The sequence below is a fragment of the Neoarius graeffei genome, chromosome 14 (genome assembly GCF_027579695.1).
Source record: "Neoarius graeffei isolate fNeoGra1 chromosome 14, fNeoGra1.pri, whole genome shotgun sequence".
In the NCBI taxonomy this organism is placed as follows: domain Eukaryota; kingdom Metazoa; phylum Chordata; class Actinopteri; order Siluriformes; family Ariidae; genus Neoarius; species Neoarius graeffei.
In genome coordinates this window covers 24,927,113-24,941,050 of record NC_083582.1, presented here as the reverse complement: position 1 = coordinate 24,941,050, position 13,938 = coordinate 24,927,113, and the positions used below count along the sequence as shown (strand labels likewise).

General features: G+C 42.4%; 1 protein-coding gene across 2 annotated transcripts in view; it reads left to right on the top strand.

Annotated features, from left to right (window-relative positions):
- Nucleotides 1-4,085, top strand: part of tlcd3bb (TLC domain containing 3Bb) — an 86,550-nt gene extending 82,465 nt beyond the window's left edge. For both annotated transcript variants that reach the window (XM_060939473.1, XM_060939472.1), the window contains exons 6-7: nt 2,497-2,606; nt 2,762-4,085. In XM_060939473.1, the coding sequence (XP_060795456.1) occupies nt 2,497-2,606; nt 2,762-2,993 (342 nt within the window). In that variant the 3' untranslated portion in view covers nt 2,994-4,085. The remainder of the gene's footprint in view (nt 1-2,496; nt 2,607-2,761) is intronic.
- Nucleotides 4,086-13,938: the final 9,853 nt, after the last annotated feature.

Genomic DNA, 13,938 nt, shown 5'->3' with positions numbered 1-13,938 from the left:
ATTGTGGCCCCTGTCCGCTGGGGTATTGAGGAGGCTGTCCGACGAGCCCAACGCCAGGACCCCGGTCCTGGGACGGGGCCACCAGGCCTCTTGTACGTCCCACATCAAGCCCGGGCCAAGGTTCTCCAGTGGGGTCACTCTTCCCCTCTCACCGCCCACCCAGGAGCTCGGAGGACCCTGGACTTCCTGAAAAGACGCTTCTGGTGGCCTAACATGGAGAAGGAAGTAAGGTCATTTGTCCTGTCCTGTGAGGTTTGCACCAGAACCAAGAACCCACGACAGCGTCCCCAGGGTCTCCTGCATCCTCTGACCATTCCCCGGCGTCCCTGGTCCCACGTGGCAGTCGACTTTATCACGGGTCTCCCTGAGTCACAAGGTAACACGGTCATTTTGGTCTTAGTTGACAGATTCTCCAAGGCCTGCCGCTTCATACCACTGTGCAAACTCCCCTCTGCTCTTGAAACTGCGAAACTTTTGTTTAATCATGTCTTCCGAGTCTTTGGTCTTCCACAGGACATCGTCTCAGACCGAGGGCCCCAGTTCTCCTCCCGAGTGTGGCACGGGTTCTGCAAGGTCATCGGAGCCACTGCCAGCCTCTCCTCTGGGTTTCACCCACAGTCCAATGGTCAGACGGAGAGGCTCAACCAGGACCTGGAAACCACCCTGCGAGGCCTGGCTATGGATAACCCGACATCATGGAGCACCTGGCTGCCATGGGCAGAGTACGCCCACAACACCCTGCAGTCATCGGCCACCAAGCTGTCGCCATTCCAGTGCCAATTCGGGTTCCAGCCACCTCTGTTCCCGGACCAGGAGGAGGACGCGGGGGTGCCCTCGGTCAACCAATATGTGAGACGGTGTCGCAAGACCTGGAGCAAGGTCAGGAAGACCCTCATACAGACCTCCAGAACCAACCAGACTCAGGCCAACCGCCACAGAAGACCTGCACACACTTTCCGCCCTGGGCAGCGGGTTTGGCTGTCCACTAAGGACCTTCCGCTGCGGGTGGAGAACCGCAAGCTTGCTCCTCGCTACATTGGCCCCTTCAAGGTGGTGCGCAGGGTGAACCCTGTCTCCTACCGGCTTCAGTTGCCCCGGACTCTGAGGATCAACCCCACTTTCCATGTTTCCCTGTTGCGGCCTGTACTGACGTCTACGTATGCCCCTGCCCATAGGAACCCCCCACCCCCCCGCATCTTCCAGGGGCAGACTGTGTTCACTGTGAATCGCCTGCTTGACTCCCGCCGGGTCCGCGGCGGGTTGCAATATCTGGTGGACTGGGAGGGCTATGGTCCTGAGGAGCGCTGCTGGGTTCCTGCTCGGGATGTCCTTGATAAAGAACTATGTCGGGACTTCCATTCGGCCCATCCGGATCGCCCTGGGAACGTCAGGAGACGCTCCTAGAGGGGGGGGTCCTGTTAGGACTAGGACTGTTTTGGCCTCTAGAGGCCGCTGTTATTTCCTTTTCGTGTCATGTTTATTTTGGCCTCTAGAGGCCGCCACTGTTCCTGTGTTTTGTGTTTTTGTTAGTCCTAATTATCTTCACCTGTGTCCTTAATTAGTTTGTGTATTTTTACCCCTGAGTTCAGTCCTCTTGTCACGGAGTCTTTGTGCTGTTATGTTTATCTCCAGTTTCCTTTGTACTGTGTTTTTTGATCTTCTTAGCTTTTGAATTTTTGCACTTTGCTTTTCTTTTGGATTATACTCTTTGGTTTTTTTTTGTCTTTTGTTTTGCCCTGTATATAGTGTATATAGTTTAAATAAACCTTTTGATTCTTTTTCTACTTCCGCCTCACGCCTCTGCATTTGAGTCATCCCCCTGGTGGCCTAGTGGGGGTTTGCTGGATTATCACACCAACGAACCAGGTTCGAATCCCAGCAAAACCCTAACAAGATAAAATAAATCATAATTCCACTTTACCTTTGAATTGTTTTAGACCAAACTTTGTAGCATCTTTAGTGCTTTTAGGAACAACATTTTCTTTCATAATTTGTAATTCTTCCTCACTTACGGTGACGAAGTGGTTGGCTGTCGTTTTGCCGAGTCGCTCAAGGTGATTATCGGAAAATTGTCAGAATTTCTCAACCAATCAGCGCACGCGATTTCCTGTAATCGCCTGCATATTTATACTAAAAGACAGTTAATCCACTCAAATATAGCAATATGTGAGAAAATACATCTTTGTTCGCTGTAATTCTCAGTAATGGTGTGTGCAATTTTCATCAAACAGTGCAGTACATCGTATCTTTCAGCTGTTTAGACTCTGTGCATTGTAGGATTGACAGAGAGCACTGTATTTCTCTACTTTCAGACACATTCCAAAGATAGGGCACTATATAGTGAATAAGGCATTCTGTGCCCAGTGAAACTTCACAGCTTTTCTTTCATTGTGCTTACCTTCTGCCTCATTTCCTCCCGTACTGTATATTTGATTCAAACTTCTTTCCAGATTACACATTTTGTATTTTGACCTTTTCACTTGAACTTTCTCTCAGTACAAGCAGCAGCATACGCTACTTCACAAAGTGAATGGGGCTCTCATGCTGGTCACTTTCTTCATCTGTAGAGTCCTTCTCTTCCCCTACCTCTACTATGTTTACGGCAGGTATGGGTCTCCATCTCCCCTCTTCTGGCCATTTCTCTCTCGGTCACGTCCCATCTTCTAATTTATAAAGAAGTTTTATTTGCTTTGCTTTTACTGATGCCATCTTATGGGCTTCTGTTAACATGAAATTTTTTTTCTCGTCTTTCCCTATTCAGGTACGCATCTATCCCTCTTTACCAGGTCCCTCTTGCTGTACCGTGGCAGTGTAACTTGGGTGCTGCACTGCTCATGGCACCACAGGTCTACTGGTTCTCCCTCATCTGCCGCGGGGCTCTGCGCTTGTTCGCTGGTGGCTCCTCACATTCCCGGAGCCCCGCCTCTCCCTCCAAACTCCGCCCAGATGGGGACACATCATCATCTCAGCCAGCCAATGGCTACAGTGGTTGAGTGGCCCCTCTAGACCCGCCCACCACCATGATCCACTCAGAAAGACACTAAAGAGCGTGTGTGTGTGTGTGTGTGTGTGTGTGTGTGTGTGTGTGAGTTTGAGACTAATGGGTCACAAAATGAGCCTGAATGAATTAACTGTGAAGAAGACAAAGATAAATAATCTGAGGAAAAGAAGTGACACTGGATCTGCAAATGCAGGAAGTGTAACTGAATAGTTGTGCTATCGCAGTACAATACAGCACTCTTTCTAGCTCCAAGACCCATGTACTACACATAGGACTGCTTTAGTAGATATATAAGAGCTGCGCTCACAAAAAGAACCAGAGACTGGAATGAGGTTTGTGGTCGTGTTTGCACAATAGGCAAGCCAAATGCACATGTTTGAAAAACTGAGGCAATATGCATCATTATTATGCATTATATAACATTAAATGGATTATAATGACTGATCAGATAGGCATGTATTGGTTTTGTGCAAGAAATAATACATTTAATGATGACTGAAATTTTCATGGAAAAATCCTAATCAAAATGCAAATATTTTCAAATAAAAGTTCGGTTTGTCTAAAACCCAACTGGCAATAAAACCTAAATTTGTTTCCTAAGCAAGATCTTGCTGACTTAAAACCGATATTAAACACAGATCTGCAAAGATATCAAACACTACTGAGCTTTTTCAAAAAAAATTCTGGAATGTATTATTTTGTACATGTTAGTTCCTTGTTTTTAGACAGCCTGGCTAAGCTTAATAATTGAAGCATAAAAGAAAAGGTGAGATGCTACTCAAAAGTCCTGTCCTAAGGCCTGATGGAGGCGTGTAGTTTGACTTTAAGGCAGAACATTCAGGTAGATCTTAACCAGCACTATCTATCTATCTATCTATCTATCTATCTATCTATCTATCTGTCTATCTGTCTATCTATCTATCTATCTATCTACTTGTATATACAAAGATAAACTAGACAACCTTGAATTTATAGGTGAAAAACAAATGATCAAATATATTGCTGCCTTATCCTTTTTAGAATTTTGGGTCATTTTAATATATCTTTACTTTTTTTTTGGTTATATGAGAGTATTTAAATAAATAAAGAAAACTATATTGTGGACAAGTCAATGGGGGAAATATTCTCTAAACATTTTTATTAATGCTTTAGTCTTTGATGACATTTTGTTTGTTGTAAGTTCTAATTTATTTATTCATTCTTTTGTAAAATGTATTTTATTTAAATTGTTTGTTTCGTGTTCTGTCCACTCAGTCCAAGCTTTATGTTCGTTATCATACTGGTTATGAAAATGTATGTTAAACCTCATTGCCTGTATTGAATTCCTAAATTATTAAAGTTATAGACATATGACCCTACAGTAAACCTGAAATGCTTGCAACTGCTGCCTTGCTTTTCAGTTTATGGAATAACGATGGAATAAACGATATACAGGAGGGAAACTACATATTATAGAGACAGTGTTCAGTGTGGTGCTTACTCTATCATTCAACGATGATCTTTGTGCTGGAATGCTTTTGAAAAACTCTGATTTATTTAATCTTGCTTAATAATGTGAAGAGTGAATTCCACCAAATTGGAAAGATCTCTGTGGAATTTGCTCATTGAGAAACTAAACAATTCGTTTGTTCATATTGGCTGAGGTAGAATAAGGGTCTAAAACATTTAAAGGGATTCTCCAGTGGATTTACTCTTAAACTTATGTTAAGTAAAAGTATTTGTAGATTTCAACAGTCAAACATTCATTTTCTGAGACCAAATAGTGTTCTAGAAAAATTAATTTTTATTAAAATACCAGATGGGCCTCCCGCAGAAGTGACGTGTGCGATGATGTGGCATAGTGGAAGCGTGAAGCAACTTGTCTGTTTATATCTTCTGCTTACAACGTGGTTTTGCTAGTTTTACAAGTATTTTTACTGAATTTATAGGTTTTTAAATAAGTATGCCTCATCGCGCAGCATATAAATGCCAAAATGATGCAAAAAAGGACGCGAAAGATCTCTTTTCATCATTTATCTGGCCAGAATTGTCTGACTACTTGCAAGAAATGGATTCATGCCATCAAAAGGCCTCAAAATAATCTGCCTGCGGTGCCCTACTTATGCTCTGAACATTTTGAATCATCCTGTTTCAATGAATAAACGGAATTAAAAGCAAGATTAATGGGGACTTCCAGAATAAAAAGAAAGATAAAAGACGATGCCGTACCAACAATATTTGCCCATTGTTCAGCTCCAAAAGTCTGCTGATGCAGTGTTGAGTGGCAACAGAGACAACACCACCGGGAGGTTAGTTTCGACTTTGTTTTACCATGATTCTTTGTAATATGCAGGGACGGATCCAGCCCAAGAATCTGACCGACGCACGTTTGCAGGAATATTTTCACTAATTTTACCAGATCACTATGGATTTTCACAGGAGCATTGAGCACACGGAGCGCTTTCCGACGAGGGCAGCCATAGCCCACGACGACTGTGGCTCAGCCCACTATTCGCTCCTTTGGCCCCGTGTGAGCGCGACTCACCGAAAACTTTAATATGAGCCCTGGCTCCAGCCGTGCGCACGCACAGGGATTGAAAATTTCATAACTCGGCCACCGAAAGTCCTAGCCCCACCAAACTTTCCAGGCACCTCCCTCTCCCCGAGACCTTTCGAAACAGCCCAGGCACGGCCCACTATGACTGCAGCTCAGCCCAGTATTCACGGCGAATTTCAAATGTCTACCTCTTTCGAATTTCTACCTAAAGTCGTAGCCCCGTCAAATTTTACAGGCACCTCCCTCTCCCTGAGACATTTCGAAACAGCCCAGGCTCGGCCCGCTGTGGCTTGGCCCATCATTTGTCCCCAAACCCCCTGCGCGAGCACGACTCGCCGAAAACTTTAATATGAGTCCTGGCTCCAGCAGCTCACGCGTCCAGGGATTTAAAAATTTGTAACTTGGCCACCGAAAGTCCTATCCCTGCCAAATTTTCCAGGCACCTCCCTGAGACCTTTTGAAACAGCCCAGGCATGGCCTGCTACAACTGCGGCTCAGCCCATTATTCACGGCGAATTTCTACCTCTTTCTGGAGCAATGGTTTGACCTAGATTCTTTGTCTCAGGTCACACTATACAAAGCATCGTGAGAATACAGGTAATTAGGTCAGGTAAGCATCACCGCTTACCACAAGTGGTCAGATCCTGAACCACTGGTGTGTTGGTTGAGCATGGCTATAGCCAATGTAGCCGGCTAGCGGTAAAGTAAACAAACGCCCCTTGACCAATGCCAAGTGGTGCACATGTATTTCTGACTGATGCACGTGCTTCGGTCTGGATCCGTCCCTAGTATATGATTGGTGTCTTGCCTGATGAATTGTAATCGGTATTCTGATGGGTTGTAGGCTCTTCAGCGTATACTGGAAGAAAATATGGATAACAAAGAAAGCACCAATGTTAAAAAACCATCACTGACGGATCAAGAGACGGAACATTCGATTGAGCGTCAGTTTTTCTTTAAAATTTGTTTTACATAGACATATTTAGTACAAAATATCTTTGATATAAATATATCAATGCCAGTGCTTACGTAAATGAGGAAGTAATTCTAATGTTTGTAAACAAATTAACTGATAATGTTTAACCTGTGTCAGAAAATCTTTTTGTTCTACTTTCTAAGTATTTTCATAGATCACATTTTATTAATCAGTCGTTGTTTGTATTAATTTCTAGTTTTGTAGTTTACCAATAAATGTCAACAGGCAATTGACATTGTAACCACATGAAAATCCAGGTCAAAAGTCACGTCATTCCTTGAACCAAAATATAAAATGTCAACTGATATTGTAATATGTGGTAGATATTTACAGCAAACTGCAAAAAAGAAAAAAAAAATTCTGAATGGAATAGAAAAATCTGAATATTTCAAGCATGTAATTTTATGCTAGGAATTTAATTATGTTCTAATTCTATTTATTGCAATAGAATTCCAAATACTCTATAAGCATTCCATTCTATTATGAATCAGAAAAAAAAAAATATAAATCACAGCACTTATTTTTTTAAGTACTTCAACAATGTTACACAAAGATTGATACATAATAGTTGTAAATATCACTTAATTCCACAGGGTGTCGATAATGGTGGACACTGGTGAAAGTGATCACTATTATCGACCCCTCACGTGACTTCTCAAACAATTTAGATACAAAATGGTGACTGTCAAATGAAAGAGTAAGAAACAAAGTAGGTTTCGACAAGGATATCATGAAATATCGGTGAATTTGATAAGTAAAAACATGTCCATGATCTTTCCACCATGCGTACCTGCGAAGAGAACATCCGGGTTTTCCTCAAATTGCTGATCATGCTGAAAAAAAATTCCATCTCCGGGTAACGAGCTGTCATCAGACAACAAGATCAAAGGGTGAGGGGGGTCTTCTGATAGATTAATTAACCAATAATAACTGTTGTAACTGAAACTCACCTTTGTAAAATTGTTTTTTACTGGTAAATCTGAAAAGGTGTAGATAATTATGGACTGTCGATAATTGTAGCTGCCGATCTAGTTTCAGTTTCATTTATGTGCTAGGAACATGAATTGACTGGAAAGAGGGATATTGCTGTCCAAACAGATGAACCAGTCAGTGTTGAAATCCAGACAGAGACAGTTGTCTTTGAAGACAAGATTATTCAGTGTTCTTTGTTGGGAGATGAATGCATCTCATTAGATGATTCTGTTGAACTCCTACTAGCAAAACCATGTTGTATGTAGATAATATAAACAGCCGAGTTGCTCCAAGCTTCCACTATGCCACGTTGCATACGTCACTTCTGCAGGAGGCTCATCAGGTATTTTATGAAAAATGTATTTTTCTAGAACACTATTTGGTCTCCGAAAATAAATGTTTGACTGTTGAAATCAAGTCAAGTCAAGTTTATTTGTATAGCGCTTTTGACAATAAACATTGTCGCAAAGCAGCTTTACAGAATTTGAATGACTTAAAACATGAGCAAATTTTATCCCTAATCTATCCCCAATGAGCAAGCCAATGGCAAGGAAAAACTCCTTCAGACGACATGAGGAAGAAACCTCGAGAGGAACCAGACTCAAAAGGGAACCCATCCTCATTTGGGCAACAACAGACAACATGACTATAACATTAACAGTTTTAACATGAAGTCAGTTTCGTTGATGTTATAAATTCTTCATTGATGGAAACTTGAGTGCAAAACTGTTCATGACAACTGCAGTCCTAAAGTTAGCAAGTCAACTGTAGTCCTCAGCCCTAAAAGCATTACTGTAAGTGTCCAGAGCATCCCCCAAGTGTGACTTTCAGCTGTCCACATGGGGCCGTCCTCCACAGGAGCGATGCGATGAGACTCCAACCAGACACAGGGCACCAGGATGGATCAGGCAGGTCCGAGGAGCAGAAGAGGTCAGCATCTCGATCCTAGGACTGATATGTAACTCAGAGGGACAGATTTGGGGGGGACGAGAGAGAAAACACAGGTTGTTAGGTATGCCCAATGTCACCTGAATAAGTAAGAACAGGACATATTGCACTGAGTACAAGCAGGGACTCTGGCAACTAACTATAACAGCATAACTAAAAGGGAAGAGCCAGAAGGTAACACAGGCATGAGGGAGCCCTGGGACATAAAGCAGCCAGCCACTACACCGTCAACAAACTCGAGTGAGCAAGTGAGTGGGGGACTGACAGCATCCATACATCCCAGTTTACCAAAACACACTATGTCTGACGACCCTCCAGATCTATTCCTTTACCTCATAAACACCATTAACAAAAGGCTTGACTAAATGGATATGTTTTCAGCCTAGACGTAAACGCGGAGACTGTGTCTGATTCCCAAACATTACTTGGAAGGCTGTTCCATAACTGTGGGGCTTTGTAAGAAAAGGCTCTGCCCCCTGATGTAGCCTTCACTATACAAGGTATCAGCAGATAGCCTGCACCTTTTGATCTAAGTAGGCATGGCGGGTCATAGAGGACCAGAAGTTCACTCAGGTACTGTGGTGTGAGACCATTCAGTGCTTTAAAAGGTCAATAGTAGTATTTTATAATCAATACGAAATTTGATTGGAAGCCAATGCAGTGTGGATAAGACAGGGGTGATGTGGTCATATTTTCTAGTTCTAGTAAATCTATGAATACTTTTACTTAATATACAGGTGCTGGTCATATAATTAGAATATCATGAAAAAGTTGATTTATTTCAGTAATTCCATTCAAAAAGTGAAACTTGTATATTATATTCATTCATTACACACAGACTGATATCTTTCAAGTGTTTATTTCTTTTAATTTTGATGATTATAACTGACAACTAATGAAAATCCAAAATTCAGTATCTCAGAAAATTAGAATATTACTTAAGACCAATACAAAAAAAGGATTTTTAGAAATGTTGACCAACTGAAAAGTATGAACATGAAAAGTATGAGCATGTACAGCACTCAATACTTAGTTGGGGCTCCTTTTGCCTGAATTACTGCAGCAATGCGGCGTGGCATGGAGTTGATCAGTCTGTGGCACTGCTCAGGTGTTATGAGAGCCCAGGTTGCTCTGATAGTGGCCTTCAGCTCTTCTGCATTGTTGGGTCTGGCATATCGCATCTTCCTCTTCACAATACCCCACAGATTTTCTACAGGGTTAAGGTCAGGCGAGTTTGCTGGCCAATTAAGAACAGGGATACCATGGTCCTTAAACCAGGTACTGGTAGCTTTGGCACTGTGTGCAGGTGCCAAGTCCTGTTGGAAAATGAAATCTGCATCTCCATAAAGTTGGTCAGCAGCAGGAAGCATGAAGTGCTCTAAAACTTCCTGGTAGACGGCTGCGTTGACCTTGGACCTCAGAAAACACAGTGGACCAACACCAGCAGATGACATGGCACCCCAAACCATCACTGACTGTGGAAACTTTACACTGGACCTCAAGCAACGTGGATTCTGTGCCTCTCCTCTCTTCCTCCAGACTCTGGGACCTTGATTTCCAAAGGAAATGCAAAATTTACTTTCATCAGAGAACATAACTTTGGACCACTCAGCAACAGTCCAGTACTTTTTGTCTTTAGCCCAGATGAGACGCTTCTGACGCTGTCTCTTGTTCAAGAGTGGCTTGACACAAGGAATGCGACAGCTGAAACCCGTGTCTTGCATACGTCTGTGCGTGGTGGTTCTTGAAGCACTGACTCCAGCTGCAGTCCACTCTTTGTGAATCTCCCCCACATTTTTGAATGGGTTTTGTTTCACAATCCTTTCCAGGGTGCGGTTATCCCTATTGCTTGTACACTTTTTTCTACCATATCTTTTCCTTCCCTTCGCCTCTCTATTCATGTGCTTGGACACAGAGCTCTGTGAACAGCCAGCCTCTTTAGCAATGACCTTTTGTGTCTTGCCTTCCTTGTGCAAGGTCTCAATGGTCGTCTTTTGGACAACTGTCAAGTCAGCAGTCTTCCCCATGATTGTGTCGCCTACAGAACTAGACTGAGAGACCATTTAAAGGCCTTTGCAGGTGTTTTGAGTTAATTAGCTGATTAGAGTGTGGCACCAGGTGTCTTCAATATTGAACCTTTTCACAATATTCTAATTTTCTGAGATACTGAATTTGGGGTTATCATTAATTGTCAGTTATAATCATCAAAATTAAAAGAAATAAACACTTGAAATATATCAGTCTGTGTGTAATGAATGAATATAATATACAAGTTTCACTTTTTGAATGGAATTACTGAAATAAACCAACTTTTTCATGATATTCTAATTATATGACCAGCACCTGTAAGTTTAAGAGTGGGCGGCATGGTGGTGTAGTGGTTAGCATTGTCACCTCACAGCAAGAAGGTCCTGGGTTTGAGCTCAGTGGCTGATGGGGGCCTTTCTGTGTGGACTTTGCATGTTCTCCCCGTGGGTTTCCTCTAGGTGCTCTGGTTTCCCCACAGTCCAAAGACATGCAGGTTAGGTTAATTGGTGGCTCTAAATTGACCATAGGTGTGAATGGTTGTTTGTCTCTATGTGTCAGCCCTGCAATGATCTGGCGACTTGTCCAGGGTGTACCCCGCCTCTTGCCCATAGTCAGCTGGGATGGGCTCCAGCTTGTCTGCGACCCTCCACAGGATAAGTGGTTACGGATAATGGATGGAAGTTTCAGAGTAAATCCACTGGAGGATCCCTTTAAATCATGGAGCTGGATGTGAGCTCCATGGAGCAGCAGGTAGCTGCTTTCCTACAGTCCAAGGGAATTCACCTGGACTGTGATAACATCGAGGCTTGCCACCCGCTACCAAGGAGGAACACCAGCGACAAGCAGACCATCATCATGAGATTTGTCAACCAGAAACATAAGACCGCACTATTAAAGCAAGGGTACAAGCTAAAGGGATCCAGCGTCTACATAAACGAGCATCTGACCAAACAAAATGCGGATATAGCCAGGAGTGCACGCGCCTTAAAGAAACAGAGGAAAATTCAGAACACTTGGACTACAAAATGTAAAGTGCTTATTAAGCTAAACGGTACACCTGAGGAGGCCAAAGTATTGGTTGTTAAAAACATCGAGGACCTGGAAAAGTATCAGTGACCATTATGAGCGGGACCATAAGCCACACATCTCAGAGGATTATGGAACAGGATTTACTGGAACTAAAATCATTTGAGTAGACTGATTACAAATCACAGGATTTGGAATATGACACAGACCCGGACAATAATTTCTTCTCTGCCATTAACAACAACTGCTATTATTACACTGATGAACAGTTCAATTGGAGCATTAAAGCAGATGGCAAACTCTCAATTATCCACTTCAGTAGCAGAAGCATGTATGCAAATTTCAATCTCATCAGGGAATATCTACATCAGTTTTTGCATCCGTTCAGCATCATAGCAATATCTGAAACTTGGATACATAACGTCAAAGGCACGAACTTTGAGCTGGAGGGCTATGAATTCAACTACATAAACAGACAAAACAAGAGTGGAGGGGGAGTGGCCATATTTGTGGATAGGGCCTTGAAATTCAATGTGATGGAAAGTATATTAACAGTAATTGACAACACACTGGAATGCGTAACAGTTGAAATTTGCAGAGAGAAACATAAACATGTAATTGTTAGTTGTATATATAGAGCTCCAGACTCTAGTATTGAGGTCTTCAATAACTGGATAGAGGAAATGTTTTCAAAAGTGAGTCACAAAACAGTCTTCATATGTGGAGACTTCAATATTGACCTGCTCAATCCAAATAAACACAAAATGACAGACAATTTTATCAACACAGTGTACAGTATGGCCTTATTCCCGAAAATTACTAGACCCAGCAGAATCACCTCACACGGAGCCACCCTCATAGACAATATATTCACTAACAGTTTTAATGACAATTTAGTAAGTGGACTATTGATAAATAATATCAGTGATCATTTACCAGTTTTCTCAGTTTATGAAACAAAATTTGGGAATAATAAACCAGAAAACATAAAACTTTTCAGATGACTTACCGTAGATCAGAGGAATCAATGAACACTTTTAGAAATGACTTGCTGGCACAAAATTGGGATGAAATATACCAACTAAAAGACATAAATGAAGCATATGAGGAATTCTTGAGGATATTTACATCATTATATAATAAAACTAAAGAGGCAGAGTTTAGATATAAAACATATAAAAATAAATTAACTAATATAAGGGCTTCTAAGAAAGAATATTATAATAAATTATTAAATGAAAACAGAAATAATCTCATTATCTCTAGCCGCTTTATCCTTCTACAGGGTCGCAGGCAAGCTGGAGCCTATCCCAGCTGACCACGGGCGAAAGGCGGGGCACACCCCGGACAAGTCGCCAGGTCATCACAGGGCTGACACATAGACACAGACAACCATTTACACTCACATTCACACCTACGGTCAATTTAGAGTCACCAGTTAACCTAACCTGCATGTCTTTGGACTGTGGGGGAAACCGGAGCACCCGGAGGAAACCCACGCGGACACGGGGAGAACATGCAAACTCCACACAGAAAGGCCCTCGCCGGCCCCGGGGCTCGAACCCAGGACCTTCTTGCTGTGAGGCGACAGCGCTAACCACTACACCACCGTGCCGCCCAACAGAAATAATATCAAAGTAATTTGGAGCACTTTGAACAGTATTATAAAAAATGGGTCAAGACATATAAATTATCCAAGGTACTTTCTTAATAATGACAAAGATGAATATAATATGGATGTGGTAGTTAATAGTTTCAACCATTACTTTGTAAACATAGGACCAGTCTTAGCAGAACAAATCCCGGATCCAGGAACATGTTCTGAAAATCTGGGCAATTTGAAAGATAATAATCCTTTTTCAATGTTCCTCACAGCAGTGGAAGAAAAAGAAATTGTTGATATTGTTGGGAAATGTATGAACAAAAAATCTACTGACTGTGATGACACTGACATGATCTCATCTCATTATCTCTAGCCGCTTTATCCTGTTCTACAGGGTCGCAGGCAAGCTGGAGCCTATCCCAGCTGACTATGGGCGAAAGGCAGGGTACACCCTGGACAAGTCGCCAGGTCATCACAGGCTGACACATAGACACAGACAACCATTCACACCTATGGTCAATTTAGAGTCACCAGTTAACCAAACCTGCACGTCTTTGGACTGCAGACATGTGGACTCGAGTCATGTGACTTGGACTCAAGTCAGACTCGAGTCACCATTTTGATGACTTGAGACTTGAAATCCCTAGATGAGGAATGACTTGCAACTCGACTCGGACTTGCACGCTGTTGACTCGAGACTTGACTTGGACTTGACAGTTTTAGCTTGCAATGACTTGGCGTATCAGGTATAAAATATTCCCCCCCCCCCTCGATTTTGAATCCAAGTGCACTCGTTATTATTTGAATGCGGTGTAGCTCCTTGTCCTAGGCTACGGCAGCTCAATCCA